Below are 24,344 nucleotides of genomic sequence, written 5' to 3' on the forward strand. Positions count from 1 at the left end.
ATGAACTGTTCTTGAGTATCAAAAGTAATTTTCTGGCAATAAACTTCTCATCTATCAAAAGTACAAGTACAAGTAAATTATACATACATGTATATGTACATGTGTCAATAACCTTTATACTGTAAGTTGACTTATAATCAGTTGATTGTCTGATTTGATATTTAGCATTTTTTGATCATTGTTATCAGTTTTACTTTGTCCATGGACCACTGGTTCTAAGGTAAGTTGTAAGGATCATTGTCGAGTCCAGCTGCCCTAAATTTGAGCAGATAAATTGTTTATTTTACTCCCGGTTTCACTGTTTTCACTGCTAAACTCAGAGAGCATAAAAAATATGTCAATATTTACTAAACATATGAAAAAACATCAAGGATTTTATGACTTATCATAATTAACGTAACAATATTTACAAAATAACATTTATCAAAAGCATGAAGCCTAGAATAGAACACATTGCACCATTATATCACAATAAGGAAACTAACTGCTATCCAGCGGACTAAATTTCTTAAAAATTATAAACCACCAGTCCTACAGCTGTCCTTCAGTGTGTGGTGGTCAAGTTTGTTTTTGGCTTTAAATGTTTCTGCTGCCAACCAGCACCCGATGATCACACTGCCTGTGCACGGGGAGTTTTGTTCACATAAATATGAATGTTTGTGTGATGTCATTGAATCGCAGGCCCACCTGATGTGGAGCAGCCCTGTGATCCCAGCCTCCAGGCCTGGAGTCCTGAGCTCAGCCTTTATGACACTAATGTGACCTCGCCGTGTCCCGACACGGAGGGCTGCACCCTCACACTAAAGTTCCTCCACCCTATCGTTCCACACGCACTCACCCTCTGGGTCACCTACATCTCTTCAGGTGAGTAACAAATTAAAACCATCAGTGTGACATGTGAGATAGCACTACAGTAAATATGGCTTCTACAAAGAGCAGTCACAGTATGTATAAAGTCAGCAGACACAAAACTGAAAAGATGAGACAAGAGCCTCCAGACCTCCAGCTGCTGATGCAAATCAAAAAAGAAAGACCTTTTTTTGTTTTTAGAATTAAAAAAATATTTTGGATCACTCAGTTCATTAAAGACACAAGTCCCTCCCTAGTGCTTACATTTTTCTTATTGCCTTCCCACTTTACAGCACCCTTTCTCCCATAAAAAATAACCAACAATCCCTATCTCTAACCACCAAGGGAGGCCAACACAGCGATGAGGAGCACGCGCAGATCACATAGTCCAGTTAAAGTTTGGATACGGGGTTTAGCCGATAGACGGCAGCAACAGGTCCTTTTGGATTTCTCTCTGTTGTGGAAATTGAGCCATAGCAACAAAATCTGAGCTCTAGCTCAGCTAGCAAAAGGGAACAGAATAAAAGTGATGCATTTTGTCTGCAAGTTTTACAGTTTTAACCATTGTGATTGGATGCTGCTCATGGAGAATATGATCCTTGGCTCTTACATCTGGCAGTTTTTATATACACAGTCTTTAAAGGGAACCTGCAGCCTGTTCTAACACCATACTTATCATATAGCGCCGCTCTGTCAGCACTTTTGGTTGAAGAGCATGATGCCAAAAGCCACCTTCCGGATCCAACGGAACACGGCTGGACAATGTCAGATGAGAAAGCGCTCGGAGAGAACTAGTGGTGTTAATATAATGCGTCGTGTGCAGGTGTACAGAGTTCACTTCCCATGTGGCGAGGTGTTTTTTTTTCTCTACACCTTACCATGTGCCTCTTGTGCCGATCAAACCGTCTGTGACTGTTGTGTAAGGACCGTGCTGCTTCATCTCACAATGTGCATTTGTTGCGATCACTGTAACGGCATCCCGGAGTGTAAACAGCTGAGGCAGAGGGATACCGAAAGTGTCATAAGCATACATGGGAGGTCACTTACAGAGCGACACCATGTGACGAGCTGAGATGAGAATGTGTTGAATACAGGTTTTCCAGCAGACAGTATGAAAAAGAAAGTGTTTTTGAACATTAAAGCATCTACAAGTAGAAACCCCAAATATTAGTATGAACCTGAGAGTGACCTTTAACCAAGAGATAAATGCTAGAAAACCAGTAGAACAGTACCACTGTCCATGAATAAGACTTAACTTCCAAAGTCCTAGCCTGGTTAAACACAGTTGAACATTAAAGTTCAAAATGACAGAAATAACAGCAGTCACACTAAGACGATCTGTATTTCCCTGTCACAGACAATCCAGCCGTAGCCAACATAGAGCTGATAACCGACACGGGGAAAAGCATCAACCTTGGACCCCAGCATGTCTTCTGCGACATGCCCCTCACCCTGAGCCTCGACACCCACAACACTGCTATCGCCGCCATAAAACTGTGCACCTTCGATGAGAAGTTGGAGATTGATGCTGTCATGCTGTCGTCAGGCCCCGGCAGCCCCCTATGTGCCGGCTGCCAACCTCTGCTCTACAGGATCCAGCGGCAGCCGCCCTTCACCGGCAAAACCCCCTCACCTCAGGCCCAGCAGACCTTCACTGACAGGTAGATGCCAAATGTTGTCATGTGTTTTACAGGCAAAATCATTCATTTATTTATTTTTTACTTAAGTTCATTTGTACTAAAGATTACTGTGAGGTAGGGCTTCACAAGTCTTCCTGAAATGTTAAGCACAATTTTTCTCCCAAACAATTGCGATCACTATTCTCTCGCAATTTTTAGTTTTTCAACTAAAACATTTATAGCATGCTGAGCTTTAAACAGACATTGACAGAAGACATATCACAGTGGCTGACTTAAAGTCTCATGTAACAAAAAAAACCAAAAACAAACCTCAAGGCTCTTTTTGTCTCCTATTTAAGAACATAATATTGTTAAACCTAAATGCTACTGATTATAACAAAAAAGAGAAATATTGGGTTTTTTAGGTATCTTATTCATTTGAAAGGTAACATGAAACCGTAAAGTAAAGCAGATATCCAAAAGTACAAACAGCAATGCAGTTCAATACAAATATGTGACGATTTGTTTTGTTTTGTAAAGTTTTAAAGTTTTAAAGTTTGTATGGGGCTCAGCAGGACGTTCAGTGTGATGGCGGCATTCACGTAATATAAGATATAATTTTTTTGCGAACACTAGATATCTAACAAAAGAGAGACTGTGCACTGACAATGAGCAATTTGGCTTGATTTCTGTTTGATTTGGGTTTAAATACTTGAAAAAGGCATCTGAAATTAGCACACAAAAAATGATGTGGCTCCAGGTTTCAAAGGGATAACTTGCTGTGAGCTGTAATCTCACCACTTCTAAGCAGCCTCTCTATCTTCCTTTGCACCAAATACCTCCTCTGTGCTGCTGCCTGCATGTCCTCAACTGCTTGTACCAAAGAGTAGCGTGAAAGTCAAGAGCGCTCACCCTGCAGCAAAATCTGCAGCAAAAAAGAGACCAAAACACCCCAAGCAATTCACCGCACAGCTCACTGACCAGCAAAAAACAAACAAAAAAACAAATGCTCGACTTAAAGCCTCATTCTGCACACACAGCTGTAAGTTCAGTGGCAGTGGGAAAAGAGACATTTAGCGGGTTTAAGTGTGTTTAAAAAGCCCACGTACACCTGCTAAGTACAGTTGGGATTAGGCATCAGTTGACAGAGGGGTCTCTGATTGATGATTTTAATCTCCGCCCTAGCAACGTCACCTGTGTAGGCACGTTATTCTGCAGCAGGTGAGTCAACACGTGAATGCAGCATGATAAGAAAGCATAGGGAAATAAGAGCAAGTAAATTTTCATCATTTAGAAGTGAGATCACATAGATGTATGAATCAAGATTTTGATTTTTTTAATAATATTGCAGACCTATGAGGTCATCAGTTTTATTTTGCAACCAAAGCAAATTTCATCAATCTACTCTCAGCTCTCTAAAGTCACTGCACATTTTGTAACAGTGATCCCAGATAGGGAATAAACCCCGAACAGGTCAAGGTAACCACAATGCATAATGGGAATTGACAGGTGTGCTGTGTTGCTGTCCAAACCACCCTAAAATACCACCTGGGGCAGGTTCCCAAGACTGGTTTTCTCTCAGGTGCAGATGAATATTTATAACTGTTGCCTGGAGGCCGCGCCAACTACTAATGCTGGGTACACACACGCAGACACACACACGCTGCCTCAGACGTCGGCAGCTCAGGAGAAAATAAGACTGAAAAAAAAAAGTTAGTCAGAGCTAATATGGTGTCCTGAAGCAAACCTCTGTGTCTGTGTGTTCCTCAGATCTGCAGGATCCACAGTTATCGCTCTCTCAAAAGTGTTTAGGTCTGTTTGAAAAGCTCCAAATGTTTCCAACACAGGGATGCCAAACTGTGGCTACTGATCCAAACGTGTTTCAACAAGCATACACTCGATCGAAAGCACGCTGAAGTTTCGGGGCTAAGTCAAATCAGTTTGTACAGTGTCCCGTCTGATTACCAGAATCCAATTGTAAAGCCACAAGCCTGCCGTTTCTATCTCACCAAATAGCTGCTAGGATATGACGGTCGTGTCACATGATTTGCAGATTATTTAAGGGCTTAAATTAAACGTTGCGACTCTCCGAGTAGCCTGAGAAGCCATTACCGTTTTACAGAGCAGGGCGGATGTTAGGTGGACACAGCTTCAAAAAACAGTTTATTTTTCAGGGAACACGTCTCCTGCGTTACACAAGCTGTGTCTAAGTGCAAAAAGATGTAAGAACCGGTGGGAATTGAGTTATGTGGGACTGAGGAGGGCAGAGAAGGGTTGATGTGAGGAGAAGAGAGTGTTTGAGAGCAATGAGTTTGGAGAGGGAGCGCGGGAGGGCGGGATAATAGGAAGAAGAGAAGATGAAAAAGAAGAGGAGAGAGCGGGGGGAGACAAAGGGAACTGGACGGGACACAGATATGGGAAAAAAGAGATGTGGGAGGAAGGGGTTTGAGGGGAAGAAATGAAGGTGAGAAGCAAGGGATGAGGAAGGGTGAGAGGGGACAGAGGCAGACGACGGCACAGCTGAGGTGAAGCAAAGTAAGCAGACGCAGATTTTTTTTTTCTTTTTTGGAATACAAACAAAATGTGAGCAACAGAGGCCATAAACACCAGTGACTGCTTGGATCGGCTCCTCAGCCGTTTCCTCCTGCTGAACTCGCACTTTGGTCAGCACAGGCTGAATGAGGAGAGAGGGAGAGAGTGACGAGGGCGAGGAGAACTGCTCAAATAATGTAAACACTGACATACTTAAGTTTGCTTTGTTTACTATGTTAATCAGGCATTTTGTCATTGAACATTAACCCTTTGAAACCTGGGTCAACGTCATTTTTGTGTGTTGCTTTCGAACACCCTGTAAAAGTGTCTCTACCTCTGAAACCTCTCTCTTGGAAATTGTGGAAAAAAAAGGCAATGAGCAACTTTGCAAGAAATGTTCTGGAAAGTGTAAGAAAATAGTAGATTTGGAATTCAAAAAAGCTAGAGAAAAATGTCAAGAAAGGTATAATAATTATTTTCATAATTCTATATTCAAAATTAACTTACAGAATTACTATAGTCTTTATCTTTTTTCAGGTCATTTCCTAGGTTTTTTTGCCTCTTTCTTTCTTTCTCTCTTTCTTTCTTTCTTTCTTTCTTTCTTTCTGTCTGTCTGTCTGTGATTCTTTCTTTTTATCTCTTTTTTCTGTCTCTCTCTTTCTGTCTTTTTTTCTTTCTTTTTAGCTCATTTTCAGACAATATTCTTGTGACTTTTTACTAATGTCTTGCCAACTTTGGGTCATTTCATGTTAAGTTGCTCATCCCCTTTTTCTCAGGTTTTTTTTTAAGAATCAAAAACAATTTTCTCAGATTTTAAATGGTTAAAGGATAACTGGGAATTATTTAAATTTTCAAACCACAAAGTGAATCAATGGATGCTGCACAATTGAAGTGACACAGAAACAGAAAAAAACAGTCAGGACTAGTTTGTAATTCATGCTGTGTGACCACATCAGAATTTAAAAAGGTGTTTAAAGGCCGCTGTGTCGAAGTCTGTTTCCCTGTCGATATGTGTTTATCCTTACCTTGCCTGAACCTAACTTTATCCTGAATCGTGGAGTGAAAGGGGTAACAGACTGCCATCATACAGAGTGAGGAGATGCAATAATATTCTAGTATGGGGTTTTAGGATGGCGCACATTTTCACACTCCCTTGGAAGACATTTATAGTTTTGCACTTGGTTGTTCACATAAAAGGCCTCAAATAGTTTTGTAAAGAATGAAAAAAAGGGAGCGAGAGAGAGGAGCTGCTTTTCACCTTCGCCTGTCGGCCAATCACAGCGTGAAGTGGGTGTGAATGTCAGATTGTTGGGATTGTTACAGAATCAGTCAGACACAGACCCCCTAATCCGGCGTCGGAAAGGTGAGTGGGTAGAAGGTTTCCGAAGCTATTCGATCATCTGACAAGTGCTTGTCAAACCGCCTCGTCCACATCTTTTTGACATTGGAATGGGTGGAGGAGTGTGTGTGGGAGGGGTCGGGGGTTTGTGATATTTATGGACAGGATCCAAAGGCACAGCTGGGGGGAGAAAAAGGTCCTGTTTGGGGACCTAAAAATTGCATCTCTGCTCTTTGCAGATGATGTTGTTCTGTTAGCTTCATCACACTGTGACTTCCAGCATGCACTGGGGTGGTTTGTAGCTGAGAGTAAAGTGGTTGGTACGAGAGTCAGCACCTCCAAGTCAGAGGCCATGGTTCTTTACCGGAAAATGGTGGATTGCCTTCTGTGGTTGGGAAGTCAGTCACTGCCCCAAGCGAAGGATTCAAGTATCTCATGGTCTAGTTCACATGTGAGGGCCTGATCACACCGAGACGCATCGCGTCAGGTGCAACCGCTCCAAAAACGCCTTGAAAGTACATCTGGAAAAACAGCTGGGAGTGCATGTGGAGTATTGCTGCGTGTGTGGCCAAAAGTGACATTGACAAGCGCTGTGACTCCGTGCCTTAAACGGAAAAAAAAGTTGACAATATTTTAACTTTTATGCATGCACAAAAACGCCAGAAAAACGCATTGTGCAGCAGCAACTGAGTAGCACCCAACAGGTGTGCTGTACCAAAGGAAACAATGGCTTTGCCGGTGATGCTCCTGTAGTGATGCGTCTCAGTGTGATTGGCCCCTGAGGGTAGCATGGAGAAAAAGGGAGCTGGAGAGAGGAGCTGCTTTTCACCTTCGCCTGTGAAATGGATTGACAGACTCTTTGGTGCGGCATCTGCAGTTGTGTGGGTGCTGTGCTGAACTTCCGTGGTGAAGAAGGAGCTGAGCAAGAAGACAAAGCTCTCAAATTACCAGTCCATCTATGTTAAAACCCTGACCTACGGTCATGAGCTCTTGGTAATGACCAAAAGAATGAGATCGCAGATACAAGCAGCTGAAATTAATTTTCTCTGGAGGGTGTCTGGGCTCAGCCTTAGCGATAAAGGGAGGAGTTCAGACATCAGGAGGGAGCTCGGAGTAGAGCCGCTGCTGCTTTGAGTCGAAGGGGGCCAGTTGAGGTGGTTCAGGCATCTGATCAGGGTGCCTCCTGGGCTCCTCTTGCTAGAGGTGTTCTGGACATGTTCAACTAGTAGGAGGTCCCGTGGCAGACCCAGAACACTCTGGAGGGATTATATATCTCATCTGGCCTGGGAATACCTTTGGGGTCCCCCAGGAGTAGTTGGAAAGAGTTGATAGGGAGAGGGACATCTGGAGTGCTTTGCTCAGCCTGCTGACCCCACAACTTGGCCTCGTATAAGCAGATGAAAATGGATGGATGGTACTCGGTGCAACACCACCCATCCATGTCCCAGACTGTTGTAGTGAAGAATGAGCTGAGCTTATTTGATGCTTTTTATTATGCATGTAAGACCCTAAATTACACATTAATAGTTTTTTGTTGATTTGGGTTCCCAAAGGCTTTAAAATGTCAATTGTGTACAAAAGCATCTTGTGTCCTCAGATTACATCTCCACACTCAGTGTTTCCAAACTATTACTTATGCTACACTACTGGCACATGAGTAATTGTAGCTATTTAGTTAACACACATTTTTTTGTACCAACATGTAGATTTAAAGGACGTTTTCTTGGAAGTACGTTAGCGCAGTCTAAAAAAAACTTAATTGCTTAATGATTTTTGTTAATTAAGTTTACAGTTTAAGAGGCAATTGGGCATGTCGGGAGGAAGTGTGGAGTGCAAATAGGGAAAGGGGAAAGGATGACCTAAGCCTCACCATAATTATCATGAAGAGGTCTCTGAGAGGAGAGAGGGAGAGATCCGAGCATACATGTATATCAAAACATAGATACAGATAAACAGGGAATTCGTCATTTCCTTCTCTGATCCATAATTAATAAAGGAAATTGTAGAGTCAGAAGAAGGCAGACATACTGAGAGATTTGTACGTCCCCGGGTTAACTCTCGCACCAGGCGGGCACTGAAGCGCAGGGAGGAGGCTCTTTTTATAGACGCACACCACCAAAACAGATCAATAGTCCCGACACTGGAGCCAAGATATCGTCCTTACACACACTTCCTGCTGCGTGGCATAAAGGTCACAGGATACTGCAAGGTTACAGATACAAGCCACTCTGAGTGCAAGTTTGTTGCTGCGATCCCATGAGCCAGCGCTTGCAGAATCCATCAGGAGGGATGCAGAATTGATTTGTTGGCAGGCAAATACAACGCTTCCTCTCTCCATGGCACACAGTACGCGGTGACTGCACCACACTGGCACTAACAACAGCAATCATTCTTTCAGGGTTTGTCAGGTAGTGAATGAGTCATCGCTATCAAAGATTATATGATCAGTTTGTACCACAGAGCAGGAGAAATCTCTCCCACTGCTCCTCGCAAGAACACAACTAACCTCCCTTTTGAACTTTATTATGCCAGTATTTATTTTCACTATTAAAACAATCACAAAACTGTTTTTCCTCTCCTCTCCTCCTTCCTCTTCTCTTCTCTCTCCACTCTCTTCTTTCCTCCGCTCTTGACATATCTTATCTTCTCTCCTTTCCTCCACTCCCCTCTCTCATCTCTGTCTGTCTGTATGTCCTCTTCTCTTTCCCTGTCTCCTCTCCTCTGCTCTCCTGTCCCCTCCTCTCTTCTTTGCCTTACTTTCCCCTCCTCCCCCTTCTCTCTCTTCTCATTCTCTCTGCCTCTCTTTCCTCTGCTGTCCTTTTTTTTTACCTCTCCTCTCCTCTCCTCTCCTCTCCTCTCCTTTCGCTGTCCTGTTCTCCTTTATGACACTCTGTCCTTTCCTCCACTCTTGACATTTCGCATCTTCTCTCCTTTCCTTCGCTCTCCCCTCCTCTCTTCTCTTGTCTCCCTACTGTCCTCTTCTCTTCTCTCTTCCTGTCTCCTCTCCTCTGCTATCTTCTTCTTCTCTCTCCTCCTCTCTTTCCTCCACTCACCCCTCTTCTCCTCTACTCCTCTTTTCTCATTCTCTCTGCCTCTCTTTTCTTTCCTCCTCGCTTGTCCTTTTTTTTTTTACCTCTCCTCTCCTCTCCTCTCCTCTCCTCTCCAGCTCTGTGAGGCAGGGAGTCCAGTACGAGTACACAGTCCAAGTGGAAGCAGACGGTCTCCTCAGCAATCCCTCCTTGCCGCTCCTCTACACCCACGGCCAGTCCTACTGTGGAGACGGCCTCGTACAGGGGTCTGTGCACTTCCGCCCATGTTTCAGCATGTGTAATTACATGTTGAAAAATGTAGAGGACATGGGAAATGAATGTCATAATGATGCTTCTGCTTCTCTCTGTGCAGGACAGAGGAGTGTGACGACAGTAATCTGCTGGATGGTGACGGCTGCTCGAAGAAATGTAACAAGGAGACAGGCTTTAACTGTAACGGTGAGTGAGTCCCATTTTTAAGATACCCCATCTTTGGTTCACACACATGCAGTTTGAAACCAAAAGCATGTGAGGCAACACTTTTTTTTTATTGTCACACATCAATCCCACCAACTCTGCCCTCTCATACATGCGAAACATGAACACCATATAAAGTTTTAGTGTGAAAGAGCTGAAATCTCTCATTTGTGCATGCAGCAGTAATAAGAAAAAAAAAATTCAAGACAATCAAATTTAATTTACAAGACATAAAAGCTTCTGGCTTGAACTCATTCCACAAACCATTAATGTAGCAACGCCGCAACGTAAGAGGAAACAGATGAACCGAAGGGTGAAAAACCAAGTTTTTGCTTTGCTAAGTCTTGTTTAGAAATCTGAAGCGTTTTGACATTCAGGCTGGCAGAGAAACACCAGAAAAACACTTTTCAGCACTAACTGTTCAGTCTCAAAACACATGTCAGGCGTGTTTGCTTTATTAAATAAGTTTGGGCCTTTATAAGATTTCAAGCAATCGATACAGGCTTGGGAATATTGATAAACGAAGTGTATTGGTTTGGACACGCAAAAATCAGCTCCCAGTAACAGTTGTTGTTTAGTCATTGATGCCATTTTTCATTATATCTGATATGCTGTATCGAAAGAAAGTAATACGTTTTTTATTATAACAATCACATCTGCACAGTCAGCCAGCTCTCCCCAGCGAGAGAGATCATAACCAGCTGTGAAAGCCGTTGCTTCTGACAATTGTTGTACAATGACACCATAGCAAAGTGATCAGAGGCCACCTTGTAGGTCTGACCGCCAGAATCTAATCATGCGAAGGGGGATGGTGGGTTTCATTATTTCTTGTCCTTTCTTGGCAAAGTTTAAAAAAAAAAAAAAAAAAAATCCCAACGAGAAGCTTAGAATTAGGAAAGAGCGACTGTGGTTAGAGTTTAGGCCAGGTTAACGTTTGTTGAGGTTTAGGCAAGAATGCATGATTTGTTCTTAGAATTAACAACCAGAGATTTATCGTGAGACGAGAAACATTATGAAAGAGCTGCTTTGTAGCTCAGTGAGTTATGTGGCTGCAAGAAAACATCTTGGTGGGTGTTCAAGATTTAGTTACTGAAAACAGATTCACCTGTTACGGCTCTTTAATTCTGACCCTAAGGCTCTGTTTTACTCAGGTTTTGATCTAATTTATATTTTTCCCTCCAATCTGTATCCAATTAAACATAAAGAGCTTTACAGTTTAGAGTAACGCTGGATCAGTGCTGACACAAGCACTCTCGGGATCTTTACGGGAGCTTTATATGATATTCAGAGTCTGATTCAGATTGTCTGCACACGGCTCTCAACATGGAGGTGGCCTAGCTGGCGGCTAGCAGGACTAACAAGTGCGAACACTGCTACAAAACAACAAGAAGAGTCTTGACAGAGCTAACGGTGTTGACCAGGTGGAACTGGGGTGGTCACTACGCTTCCACAACAATGCTATCCAGATGTCAGCAGTAACTGGTGTATCAGTGCCAGGGATTCACATGCACCAATGTGCACGCATGGCTGGACTGTCGACCACAACAAACAGAGAAGCTCAGATTAAAACACACACAGAGGGAGCATGACTTTATGCTCCATTACTCAACTTTATGCAGAGGGCTTTGCTGCTTTTTTAATGCACTGAATGTCCTATACAGCTCCCTAAAGTTCACAGCTAATGTCCACTTCTCCATTATGTGTATAGAATAACAGTAATTGCCATGTACTGATCTACAGACCATCCTTGTGACAAGTCTTTGCAAAATATTAAAAAAAATATGCAATCCTTTTGTATATAAATCCCATATAAAGTTTCACCCATGAGACTGGGGCTGAATGTTGCTCAGTCAACCCTGGGCCAGGTGGTTAAAGAAGCAGTAAAAAGGACCAAAAACACACAACATAACATGGCAAAAGACAAACAAAGAAGCCACAGAGAGTGCCCCGATCGTTTGTGATCCCACCACAGGACAACAGTACTTTGTGTCTGCGCCCTCGCCCAGTCTGAAGCATGCAGACAGGCCACAACAGAAGCCTCACAGCACGACATGGAGGGGAGTTTACCCAAAACACTCCATTGTAAGCAGAAGGTTGAAGACTACCTCTGTCAACATGTGTTTTCTGACCTTGACCTCTGAATAGTGTAATGTGGTGGAGTAAAGCCAGACACACAGCATGGAGAACAGGAGCCTCATGTATGATTTGATCATGTAACATGGTTAGAATTGTCTGTTAATTCATGTGTACATACTTACCCACACTTATATATCCCCGAACACACATTAAACCCTTTGAAACCTGAACAAATTGGGTTTTTTCAAATATATGAGGAGAAGGCATCTTAAAGAGCAACTTGACAATACATAACCCAAAAATTAGCAGAATATATACAGAAATAAAAAAAAAGTAATAAAAAGTTACAAGAAAATTATCTGAAAAATATGCAAAAAAAGGAGTAAAAATCAGGGCGCCTAGTAGTTCACCTAGTAGAGCGGGTGCCCCAGGTACAAAGGCTGTGTCCTTGCTGCAGCAGCCATGGGTTCAGATCCAAGCATGGCCTTTTCCTGCATCTCTTCCCCTCCCTCACCCCTTTTCTTTCTAATCATCTGTCCTTTCAAATAAAGCTGAAAAGCCTAAAAAATAATCTTTAAAAAAGTATAAATCAAAAACAGAAAGAGAACGAAAGAAAGTAAATAAATAAAATGACCTTAAAAAATGCTAATCCCCCAAAATGTATTTTATATATTTTGTCATATTTTTATCTGTAACTAAATTTTAATTCTAAAATTACTAGAGCTTTTTTCTTTATATTTATATATATATATATATATATATATATATATATATATATATATATATATGTGTGTGTGTGTGTGTGTGTGTATAAATAAATACATAATACTGTGTTATATTGCTACGTCTCTCCTAACAGCCTCGTATAAATCGCGAGGCAACACGTCCATGTGTCTGCGATTGTCTATGTTTCTCATTGAGAGACTCGGGCTGGATGAGAACAGGCATTAGCCACAATGACACTAGAAATCAGCTCTACTGTTGTGGCGTGTGGTGTTCCTCCATAGGCCTTAAATTCATCCTCTGTATAGAGGAGTGTTCGCCCCGAATGCTCCTCAGACATCAGAAGCTAAGTTGAATGAGAATAGCTTTTATTTTAACCAACTTTATGGTGATTTCATCAGTATTCCATAAAAATGCCAAGATGACCTGACAGCTTGGTTTAGATGATGAAGTGTGTTAGTTTCCTTTTTAGGCCATGTGTTGTTTCCACCAGCAGCTGGATGGTACTGTAGTTAGTCATGTGTGGTGAAAGGGTTTGTGTTACGAGAGCTTGTTACGGGGCTAAAATTTCCATCATCCAGTCAATTTATTTGTCAGGGGGAAACAAGCGGAGACCAATCCCCCCCGTTCCTCTCCCACCAGGACTAGCCATGTCGTGACTGAAGCTATTACATCTCTTGTTTTACAATAAAAGACATCATGACTAGGAAGGAAAACAATTTGGCAAAAACAACTTTTTACAAATTGCAACACTTAAAACCAATTATTCAGTTGTACTTCTTAGTCATGGCCAGAATATTTGTTTGGGTTTTCTTGCCACATTTGCCTGTTAACTCCAGCTACACCAGAATGTCTTGCTCTGCTGTGTTTATAGAATTGATTATAGTTCGGCGGCAACCACACAAACTGCTTTTACAGTCATCGCGTCACAGGCAAGCTATGGACAAGCTGCGTTTGTTAAAGAATTGCCGCTTTCAGATTATTATTTATTTTTTTTATGGTTTCTTTTTTTTTTAACTGCCTGATTAAATAAAGGTTAAATTGCACAATATGATTACAGCATGCAAACTTTAAATAAAAAACAGATGGCCTTAATAGTTAAGTCAACGATTGTCAAGTTGTCCTCTTTTGTGAGGCTTGATAAATAGACAGACTTGGAATTAAAAAGACTTAATCATTTTCACAGGTGTTTTCAAAGCAGGGGTGTGGTGTCGGCTGAGTTCACTCAGTGTAGCTTTGCCAAATGAACTCGGGGTGACAATATGGCATTGAATTGTTTAGGCCCAATTTGCCTTTTATCAGAAACATGTTTCCGTCGACTAATTGAAGCCAATTGTGCGGCGCTGACTCTCTGACACAGCTCTGTCTGTCTAACTTCTGCAGCTGTCCAGATGTTAATGAGGCCAAACTTCTGAAGTGTATTGATGTTTTCCGCCCTTTTTTATGAATAGCTGCTGCATTACAAGCTGTTGTTCATCTCATACTTCCCACTGTCTCTGATACTCTCCTGCAGCATAGTTTGTCAATACGCTTACTTTGTTTCCATGTATTCATTGCTCATGGCTAAGGAGCAACAGTGTTGTGGAAAATTTAGCCTATTTTTTTCTCCTGCTATAATTCAAATATCATCAATTACATCCCAAGTAAAGCCAAAGATTCATATGCACTTTTGCTCAGAAAAACAGCAAGACCTGATGGCTAAGGAGCACAGCTCATGTGGTCTTTACTATAATATACATGTATTTTTTAACCTTCTAACAAAATCTTAAAGCATCTTTGAGATTTTTCTATCTCTGAACAGTCAGACTGAGAACATTGTTGCAAGATAGCTTACACTAAATGAAACAATATTAAGCAAAAAAAACCAAACAGTCTTGCTCCTGAAGGGGGGTGGGGGCACCCTGACACAACTGCTGGCCCCCCATACCCCCTTTCCACCAAAATGAGCACTTCTATGTGGGATTTTAAAGATGGGAAAACCCACTAGAATAGGATAGACTTCCTTTCCCCTTCCTTTGCCAGTAGAGCAGAGCTGTATCCCCAGCTCTGCAGAAGTCCGCAGCTCTGTGTCTTATTACCTAGTGTGTCACATTCACAGACAGGCCGGAAAGCAAGTTAGAAAGCAGTAAAAAGCAGCATGGAGGCCAGTGAAAATGTAATGATGGTTACTTCTTTTATAAATGTCTTACTTGTTCAGTCTTTCTTTCAAACTTGGTGCAGATTTATTTGGAGCGATGTTTGAGCAATACACGGGCAGACGGTATGTGAAGGTATTGCATCTCACTAGTTAATGGGCTAAAATTGACACGATCACCAGTCACCCGGGTTTTAACTGTCCATTGCTATCAATTGGAGCTGGAGCAGATAAATGCCCGTGACTATTGCAGAGTCATTTGATCCGGCCGGTCATGACTGCCAATTAAAACCTTTCCCAATACATACAACAGCCAAATGTTAGTGGATACTAGTAGTTGTATGTGCCATAGGTAAGGGGCTTAGTAGAGGCAGACATTACTATCTTAAAGAGCCATTGGCATGCTCATTTATCAACATAGTGACAGTGGCATTTTCTAAAATAAGACAACATAAAGCATCCATTGATACCAACTAAGTTGACATAGCTTGTCAGGGAAAGGGTGTAAGTCATGCTTTACATTCAGGCAAAATTTTGGCAATGGAACAACTCGTGTGAGATATCGGGATGAAAATGAGTCCCTTAGGTACCCACAAATCTCTAAACTTGAAAAGGGATGCTCCCAGTAAATGCTTTGTGTCTTCCAATCAATGAGGTCCTTTAAATTAAAATTGTATATTTGTCTGTTTAAGGAACCAGTACAACCAGCCTATTGGAAGAACAATGAATCGCCTAAGGTATACACAAAAATAATAAATTAAAAAATGCTGGGTTTTGTCGACATAGTTTTCAACTATCCTATATATTTCAATAGTATAATCGAATTCCTATAATTCAGTTATGGCTTTTGGTTTGGGTGTGCCACCCAAAGAAGTGGCGCCATATGGCTACCCCTATCAAACTTTCTGGAGGCGCCACTGCAAAAAAGTACATGAAAACATAATCATGAAAGTTATTGTCTTCTTCAAAACACAATTTTGATCAAGACAGAACCAAATAAACTTAAAGATGTTTACTGTCAAACAGTAAAATGCACTTTTGCATCTCGCTGATCTGTATCCATGACAAATGAGCAACCTCCATTCACTAGTGGAGACCATGAGATGTGGTGGAAATCCTTTGTAACACATAACATATCTTCATATACCATGAAAAGTCTTAAAAGTTGGCAAGTAGTCTTTGTGGGATGGCATTTTAACAATTATGTAATTCAGTGGAAACCATAAAAAATGTAATTCCCAATATTCTCTCTCAAAATGAATTCAGTCATGCGGAAACATCTGCGACGGAGCATATTTGTCCATCAACACCCTCAGAATCAAGTGGTCGACGATAAACATTTTATTGTGAAATGTCCAGTAATGACAAAATGCCATAAAAAAATGTGTTTCATGTTGCATGAGATTAAGTTTTACTACTCTGGCGTTACTTTCCACTTACATGGACAGGCTTTTACGGATTTATTTCCCCATTGCTTACTGTTATTGAACTTTTGAGAGCTGATTAAAGTTGAGTTGTTAAAAAAATAAAACAAAATTCAAAATTTATTAGCAGATACAATAATAGCAAAAGCAATCCTGTCTGTATTTTTATTTTCTACTAGACTTGGAACCGTATTTGATCATTGCTTTGACAGTTCTCTGTAACACATAATGCTGCTGTTGTTACTTAGATACCCATGGCCCATTGAGGTGCTTTTGGGATTGAACTCACAGGCCAAGTCACATATTAGGTTCTCTTTCTGCCTATTAACATTGCAAAACGATTGTGATCTTCAATAATTAATTGAAGTCAAAGTTCATTTTGGTCCATAATTTACAGACTGTTGACAGCGGAGAGAGTCAGGTATGGTTGAGTTGACGCGGCTAACATGAAAAGCGGCCAATGAAAATACGAAATAGACTTGCTCAGATTTGGTTCACTGACAGATAGATTTGGATGGGAGTCTAACAGTGGGGGATGAGTGCACACCCTGCCAGATTAAGAAACCAGGTTTTATATCTTTTCATAAATCCTCCTGTCTCATTCTCCTCTCCATCTCCCAAGGCGAACCCAGCCAGTGTTATGTTTTTGACGGTGACGGTGTGTGCGAGGAGTTTGAGCGGGGCTCTAGTGTTCAGGACTGTGGTTACTTCACACCTTTGGGCTACACAGACCAGTGGGCATCCACCGCCACCGCTTCTCACCAGGACCTCAACCGCTGTCCCGCCCATGCTGTCACTGGGGAGCCATCACTTACCAAGGTATGAAGTAAAAACCACGGGGCACATAAATGACTTCCAGATGACAATTAACTCTCTGCGGAGACCATTGTGGAAATCCTAAACTCTAGGGCAAAAATGTTAACAGCTGGCTGCATCTCAAACAACTAAAGAATGTATCAATCTCTGTATTATTTTTCTACTGGATAGTACAATAGGCTTGATATAATTGCCCCAATTGCTTGGACTCAGGTATTGTTGCTTGCACCTGTCTTGTAAACTGCTCTTACAACAACCTTGTATGCCAAAACACGCTTCTTTGGGTTCTCAGCAATGCACCTGGCATGACATAATGCTTTTTCTTCAACTCCAAAGACGTAGCAGGATCGAGTACAAATTCTTATGTATTTTTTTTTTACTATATTTAAAAAAAAAAACCTAATCAATCTACCTTGTACCTTGTACATTATTGCATCCCCTAGCAATGCTTGAGTTTATGCATAATTTATATAGACTGTAAAAATAAAAGATATTGCAACTGTAACTTCACATGTTGCTTTGCAGACTCCCGTTTTGAAGCCTCAAGTTCGGCATTTTGGCTGTTGCCATCTTGTTTTTTTGGAGCTAGAGGTGGCCATATTTGGGTGAGAGGGTGGTGCTATCAAAGTGGCCTGACCTTAATTATACATAACATTAAGCCTTAGAAAAATGTAATCAGGTGAATTATATAGAAATTCATCCCCTGTAAAAATTAGCTATCAGAACCAAAACTGTTTTTTTGTACCAGGCTGTAAAAGTAAAGTTGGGCATTTTGTCTTCTGAGTCCATAGGGATTTACTCTGTTTTGGAGCCAGACTCAAATATCCATTCAAAGAACAGCATTCATTGGCACTTCCATGTTGCGCTCATTTTTCAGCCCCTGAGGCTGTGGCTATATAATTTGCTAACAGCTAACTCTTTGGAACCAGGCTGGTTGGGGGCATAAAAGTATTCATTCTGAACATCATTGATGCTTACATTGTTTGAATTTGCTACAGTGTAACATATTCAGGCTCATAGGTCTCACTTTCTTGTCTGTTGTTGAATGAACTGTAGAGCAATGGATGGATGTATAAAGAAGTGGATACCAAATTTGAGATGGGGCCCAGTTCTTTCCTATGAAAGTTGCTTGAAGCCAAAAAGAAGTTCCACTTCCTGAGTATAAAATTATCTGGATCTCCCACATGGTGGGAATCATAGAGCAAGTGCACGTGAGACTTCCAACAACCGAGCTGCTAATATACAGTTAAGCTCTCCGCTAACTTGAATGGGGATAAAATGATACAGTCCAACAGCTCTTCTAGACTTTCCAAATTGGACCAAATGGATCAAATCCCTACGGTGAAACGAGTCATTTCGTGAGGTTTGTAGACATCTCTTTCACACTGGGGTATATTCAATGGATCCTTTGGAATTATATGACATACTCAGAATTTGTAATTCTGCGGTTTGGCCACTATGTCAAATTGGCTTCAAAGCACAGCACTGTTCCTGAGGGCTCGTTTCTTGAATTTATTGTGGCAAGCAATGGAGAGCGAGCTTTTCAGCGGTGAACAGTTTATTGGGGTTGCCTCTAAATACACTACACAGTAGGTACATAACACATTGCTAACTAATATGTCCTATAGATCTCAAGAGCTTACACTCAACACTGCACTTCCTTCAGTTCTCAGCAATACACCTGCCAATTTTGAAGTCGATGGATGAATGGTTGTTACTTAGATTGCACCTTATTTTCTACTAACGGCAAACTACTAGACTTCAAGAGAAAGATGGTTTTGCTGCAGAGCTTTGCAAGCCCTGATGCAGAGCTATTCTACTACCGTAAATCACAACAGATTACTTCCAGAAATATTGAAAACCAAACACACCAGAAAAAGGAGGGACATTTTTGGATTATTCATGTGAGTTTCAGGACTTGTAATGGATTGTGGATACAGTAAATTCTGTTAAAATCAATACAACCCATGTGCAGTTCAAGAGGGAGTATAATTCCTGCCTCACTTACTGATTGGAGTTCTGGAAGCTGTATTGCAACAGTCTGCTCTGAAAATCAATATTCCAACCACTGGTTATACAAACAACAGTTATACACAAGACTCAGTAGTTCTGCTCAAGCAGATATTTCCCAAAGTATAAAGACAAGTATCAAAATTTCAGTTTCTTTCTTTTTCTCTTTATTGATTGCTCTCGTTGCCTCTGTCAGTCCATATTTGCTTCGCTTACATCATTCTAATTTTCTGAACAATCAAAATATTCATGAGTCCAGAGTTTTTCTATGAGGGAAGAGCCTTGTTTTTACATACTCGAGACAAGCAAATTTGAAGAAAAGTGGTTTAGCAAGGTGATTCTTCAGGTCACAGTAATTTACACGACAGAATCAAATGGCAAGCCTGTGATGAGTCAGTGCATCATTGGTTACTGTAAAAGTATCTCTGTTTTGAGAGATGGAAGCTGAGCAGCGACTGGTAAGGATGAGCCTAAAGAGGAAGCACTTTGAACATAACTTTGGAGGACACCTTGGCAGAGCTTTGTATGAAAGCACAGCTCCCTTTTTTCTTTTACAACTTTATTAAAAAAAAACAAAAAAACCCCATCATTTTCCAGCTCCCATAAAATGTCTGCAATTACACGATACCCCACATAGCTTCCAAATTACGTCACAGTTTTAGAAACATGCTCTCATCACCCTCGCTCCTCTAGACAGTAGGTCAGATGCAGAGTAACTTCTGCTCAGCTGGGTGAAGAACATGATTTAAGCCACTTTTATCATGGGAGGATTGGTGGTTACAGACTAACTGGTTCCAGTGTCTCAGAACTGGCAAACCTCCCAGGATTTTTCGTGCTACAGTGTCCATACAAAGAAAGGTGCAATAAACAAAACAAATCAAAGTGTCATGTTTAAAGGCAGCATGACCTGTCAAATGTTTAACTACTATAGAATTTGGGTTCTTCTCAAAGCTCAAAATAAGGCCATTAATTTTATGATATTAGCGCAAAACCTGTAATTCGGATTAAATGAACCTTCTGTTGTGGAGGGTTCATGATGTGGAATATGTGATGAAGCCACAAATTAGACTGTGTGCCAGTACAACCAGTGGGATACAGTTCTAATGCAAAGTACTTGTCACAATTAAAGGTCAGCTAAAGTCAGGTTACCTTTTGGACAAGATCATTTAAGATTATGGTTAATGTTATGGATTAGAAACAAGATTACTGACAATTATATATCATAAAATCAGAATAGCAGCCCGTTCTTAGTCCGAAGTCGTCAAATATTGCCGCTTCGACAGTGCTTTGGCGTATAATCCCCATGCTAAGAGCCACCTTTTGCGTCCGCATGATATGCCCCTGGATGGCTTCAGTTGAAAACATGGACACCAACAGAACCGGTTGTAGTGTTATTATTCATTGCCTTATAGAAGCCTGATATGCGGACGGGTGGCATCTTTTGAGAACACAGCCATATGAAACCTGTCGCTTCTGTATGATACCCCACAGAACGGCATCATCTTGAAATGCTGCCAGTTATTATAAGGGGCACGAAGACAGCCAAGAGGGGCGGTGGATGGGTCCAACAAACCCCAGATTTTTCAGTGTTCGCTTCCTGCCTGAATGAGGGTTTTTTTCCTACACCTTAACATGTGCCTCTTTTACCCAATCCTTACCACCCATGCACTGTAAAAATCAGAAAAGATGATTTTACTTAAAAACACAAAGGAAACCAATTACTTATTACTCAAAAAATGTCAGTAAATATAACTATTGCTTCATATCTCTGTCGAGTTTAAATAAATCAGTCTTTTAAAGTTTTAGCAACTTCAGTGAACCAAGTTTACTTTGCTTTATATCTGTATTCCGATGGTTGAAAACTAGCCAGTCATATTTGTATATTCTTAAACAAACACTCGCAGATCTCCTAACTTCATCATTGGCAAAATCCTATTTGTCATGATCAAGTTAAATCAGACTAACTTGGTTTACTGAAGTTGCTAACACTTAGAAGGAACAAGGTAATTTTTTTAAGTTGTATTTTTGAGTTGCAACAACTTCCCAAAAGTCAGTAAATTCAGCTTAATTTTGAGTAAATGTAACAATTAGATATAAAGTAAAGAAATTAAAATTGATAGTTATATTAACTTTCCCTTTTCAAGGCAATCGGTTTCCAAGATTATTTTAAAAAAGATCAACTTTTCAGATATTACAGTGTGCCCTTGTTGCCTAATCCTGACCATCTGTGCCAGTATTTACATTTGCTGATGTCACGGTGTCGGTTGCCATGAGCTGTTGTTGCCGAAACATAAGGCATATTCTATAGGGTGTATTCCAACCATGTGCTTTTGTTGACATTACATTAGCAGCATCCTGGAGCATAAATATCAGATGCAGACGGACACCTAGTAACGTAGGTGCAACAGTCCACTGCAAAGCGGCAACATGTGACAATTTGGGATGAGAACATGTTGAGCATTGTGTGTTTGCTTTGTTCTGTGTGAAGCTCTGCAGGTATCAGCACCTGGAGGTGAGTGAGAAAGTGCCCACAGGCACCTGGTCCCCATGCACAGCCCAGTCCGACACAAATAATGACCTGGAACATTCATTTTGGCTCAAGGTACGTGTGTGTTTGTGTATATGTATGTGTGTGTGTGTGTGTGTTCGCGAAAATACTGTATCTGTTTTCTCCTCCACTGAATGACTGTGGGTGGCTACTCTGTCTTCAACAGCTTCCAGCACTTTCCAATACTTTTTATAAATGGGGTTGAAGGACCTCTTCCACAGTCTGCTGGCTTTAAACGTCCACACACGCACACATTCCTAATGTTCCAACAACTGTATTATTCATACGATTCATTTTTTACATTAATAACTCATTTTCCAGGACAACTTTGAATTATGAGTACTAATTATCTGTAGATGATTACAGTATCATGACTAAGCCTCTACTTATTCTCTATTTGCACTTGTGCTATTTTTTACCCAGCGCGCACTAATCATCAAAATCCTTCAATAATGACTGAGTTAACTCATCATGGAAGTGTTAACTCATCATTCATAATTAGTGCTTAAAATGCTCACAAGTTATTCAAATACTGGCATCTGAAGGAATAATAGTAATTTTGTAATCATAAATAGATCATAATGAATAAATAATGTATAATTATAATTTACTTTGGCTCCGGAAAATGCAAAGCAACAAAAAAAAAGTTAATTATCTGATGTTTTTAATCATTTAAAAGTGAGTCTCAAACATTAAATATCATTAACTAATAGTTTATTTGTGATTAGAAAATGACATTTAGATTTGATGACTTTTGCATTTGTAGTCAAAGCCAGTGTCGGCAGAAAATTACAAAAGCAATCAGGCATGATTCGCATGCCTAATTGCCTTGCTTATCTTCGCAGCACCATTATTCTCCAGCCAACACAGATGTCTATGTGTCCGTGTGTTTGTGTACTGCACTGTATTTGGACCTGGCTTTCCATTCCAGGCCTGTGTCTGGTTCTCATATTTAGACGTTTTGCATTATTTACTCTTTCCACAGCCACAGTTCCCACAATCAGCTCTGCAGGTCCAGACTAAGCGTAGGCAAGCTGTTGATTTGAGTGATAACTTCAAAACCTTGTCCGTCGCGCTCTGGATTATAGGGTCCTTAACAGTCATGCCTCTTTCCTCCCTTGCACACATTCATTCATTTTCTTTCTCCTCATCATTTCCACTTCGTTGTTGAATGACTCATCTTTCCATCCCCTGCTTCCTTTATGGATGCCCTCTTTATCAGACACACGTCTGTTACCTCTCTGGAAGGCCGCCTTCACCCTAAAGACTCTTTCACCCTCTGAAAAGCCTTCATGATAACACCCATTTCTGCCAGCTCTCCCCGAAACACCTCTTTTCCCTTGAAGTGTTCTTTCTATCTCTGAAAGGTCTCCTTCGCTCTAAATATCCAGTCTCCACTCTATCTCAAAAGTGTTCCCATCATATCCATCTCTGCCAGCTCTCTAAAAAGGCCTCAGTCTCATTTAACAGTTCTGCTTCTTCATTTGGAAACCCTTCCACATTTTCCAAAAGTGATACTCCAAAATCCATCTTTTGAGTATAAAACACTCACAGTCTGTAGGCCTGACAGGTGGCTGTGAAAAGTAGAACTTCCATCACAGGAAACAAAGGCCAGGGTGAACTTGGAATCTCAGCAGTCACATTAGATTTAAGTCACAACTACCGCATCGGCTCTCCAGCATAATGCAGGAGCACATGCATTGGTTAAGACGTGCTACAGCATCCACATCCACCTCCAAATTCTTGTCATTGCTAACACCTGTGTACAACTGCACACAGACGTGTGGCTGCCATGACACAATGCATTAATAGGCGCTTTTCACCTGCCACCAGGAGCTTCACACAATCCTCCAAAGCTCCAGCACACACTGTGCAGGTCACTGTCCAACCAGGAGTAGTCCTTGTCACTAGTACAGTTACAAGGACAAACATGAAGAGCCCTTAGTTGTAGAGCCCTACCCAACTCAGAATTCGGATATCTTTTGAAAGCCTTAGGTCGACATTTTTCTTTCTTTGTGTCTTTGAAATGATTATTGATCCAGGTGGGATTTGCCCATCCTGGAGTGGCAGCCTCTGTGATGGTGTACCTGGCTTCAGATGGGTCGTGGTCTGAGGAGCAGTGTCGGAGGACAGCCACCATCCTCCTGTCTGATACTACTGGCAAGAACCACTCACTAGGTGCTTTTTACTGGTATTGATTTATACGTATTGTGCAGTTTTTAAAGTAAGATAATGCCATATGTAAAGGCAATAAAGTACAGTATAAACAAGCAGTAAGGTTAGAAGCTAAAGGACTACTTGAAACTTTTCCATCTGCCCAGGCACACATGACCTCTCATGCCATCGGAATCCGCTGGTGGTGAATGTGACCCACGACCTCTCTCGACCCTTCTTCATCACCGCCTCTGTTATTCTCCTCTTCTCCTCCCCCTATGTGGCAGTGGGAGGCGTGGCCCTGAGGACCTCCTGCCACTTCAGCACCTTCGCCCTGACCGGGTGCGCATCAGAGGGTGGGCTTTCCCACAACTACCTACTTAACACACACACGCATGCCTTCACACACACTGCAGTAAGTGTTTCATACAGTTCCTTTAAAGGGGCTATATGAACACATCTCATAATATTGAATACAAATAGATATTTAATGTTCTCATTTAAGCCATAAAAAACTTAGCATCTAAGTTCAAACATGAAGCAATGTCTAAATTAAAGATGATTAAAGGAATATGTCCATGCATCTGGGAGTTTGACACATCAGTTATAAAAAC

The 24,344-nt window shown here is 41.2% G+C and overlaps 1 protein-coding gene across 1 annotated transcript in view; it reads left to right on the top strand.

The window, feature by feature from the left end:
• pappa2 (pappalysin 2) overlaps positions 1-24,344 on the top strand; it is a 99,493-nt gene that overhangs the window by 34,282 nt on the left and 40,867 nt on the right. The window contains exons 10-17 of the mRNA XM_042497715.1: positions 682-864; positions 2,207-2,510; positions 9,506-9,634; positions 9,742-9,827; positions 16,825-17,021; positions 21,517-21,630; positions 23,619-23,754; positions 23,898-24,072. Of these exons, the coding sequence (XP_042353649.1) occupies positions 682-864; positions 2,207-2,510; positions 9,506-9,634; positions 9,742-9,827; positions 16,825-17,021; positions 21,517-21,630; positions 23,619-23,754; positions 23,898-24,072 (1,324 nt within the window). The remainder of the gene's footprint in view (positions 1-681; positions 865-2,206; positions 2,511-9,505; positions 9,635-9,741; positions 9,828-16,824; positions 17,022-21,516; positions 21,631-23,618; positions 23,755-23,897; positions 24,073-24,344) is intronic.

The sequence above is a fragment of the Plectropomus leopardus genome, chromosome 12 (assembly GCF_008729295.1).
Source record: "Plectropomus leopardus isolate mb chromosome 12, YSFRI_Pleo_2.0, whole genome shotgun sequence".
Lineage (NCBI taxonomy): Eukaryota > Metazoa > Chordata > Actinopteri > Perciformes > Serranidae > Plectropomus > Plectropomus leopardus.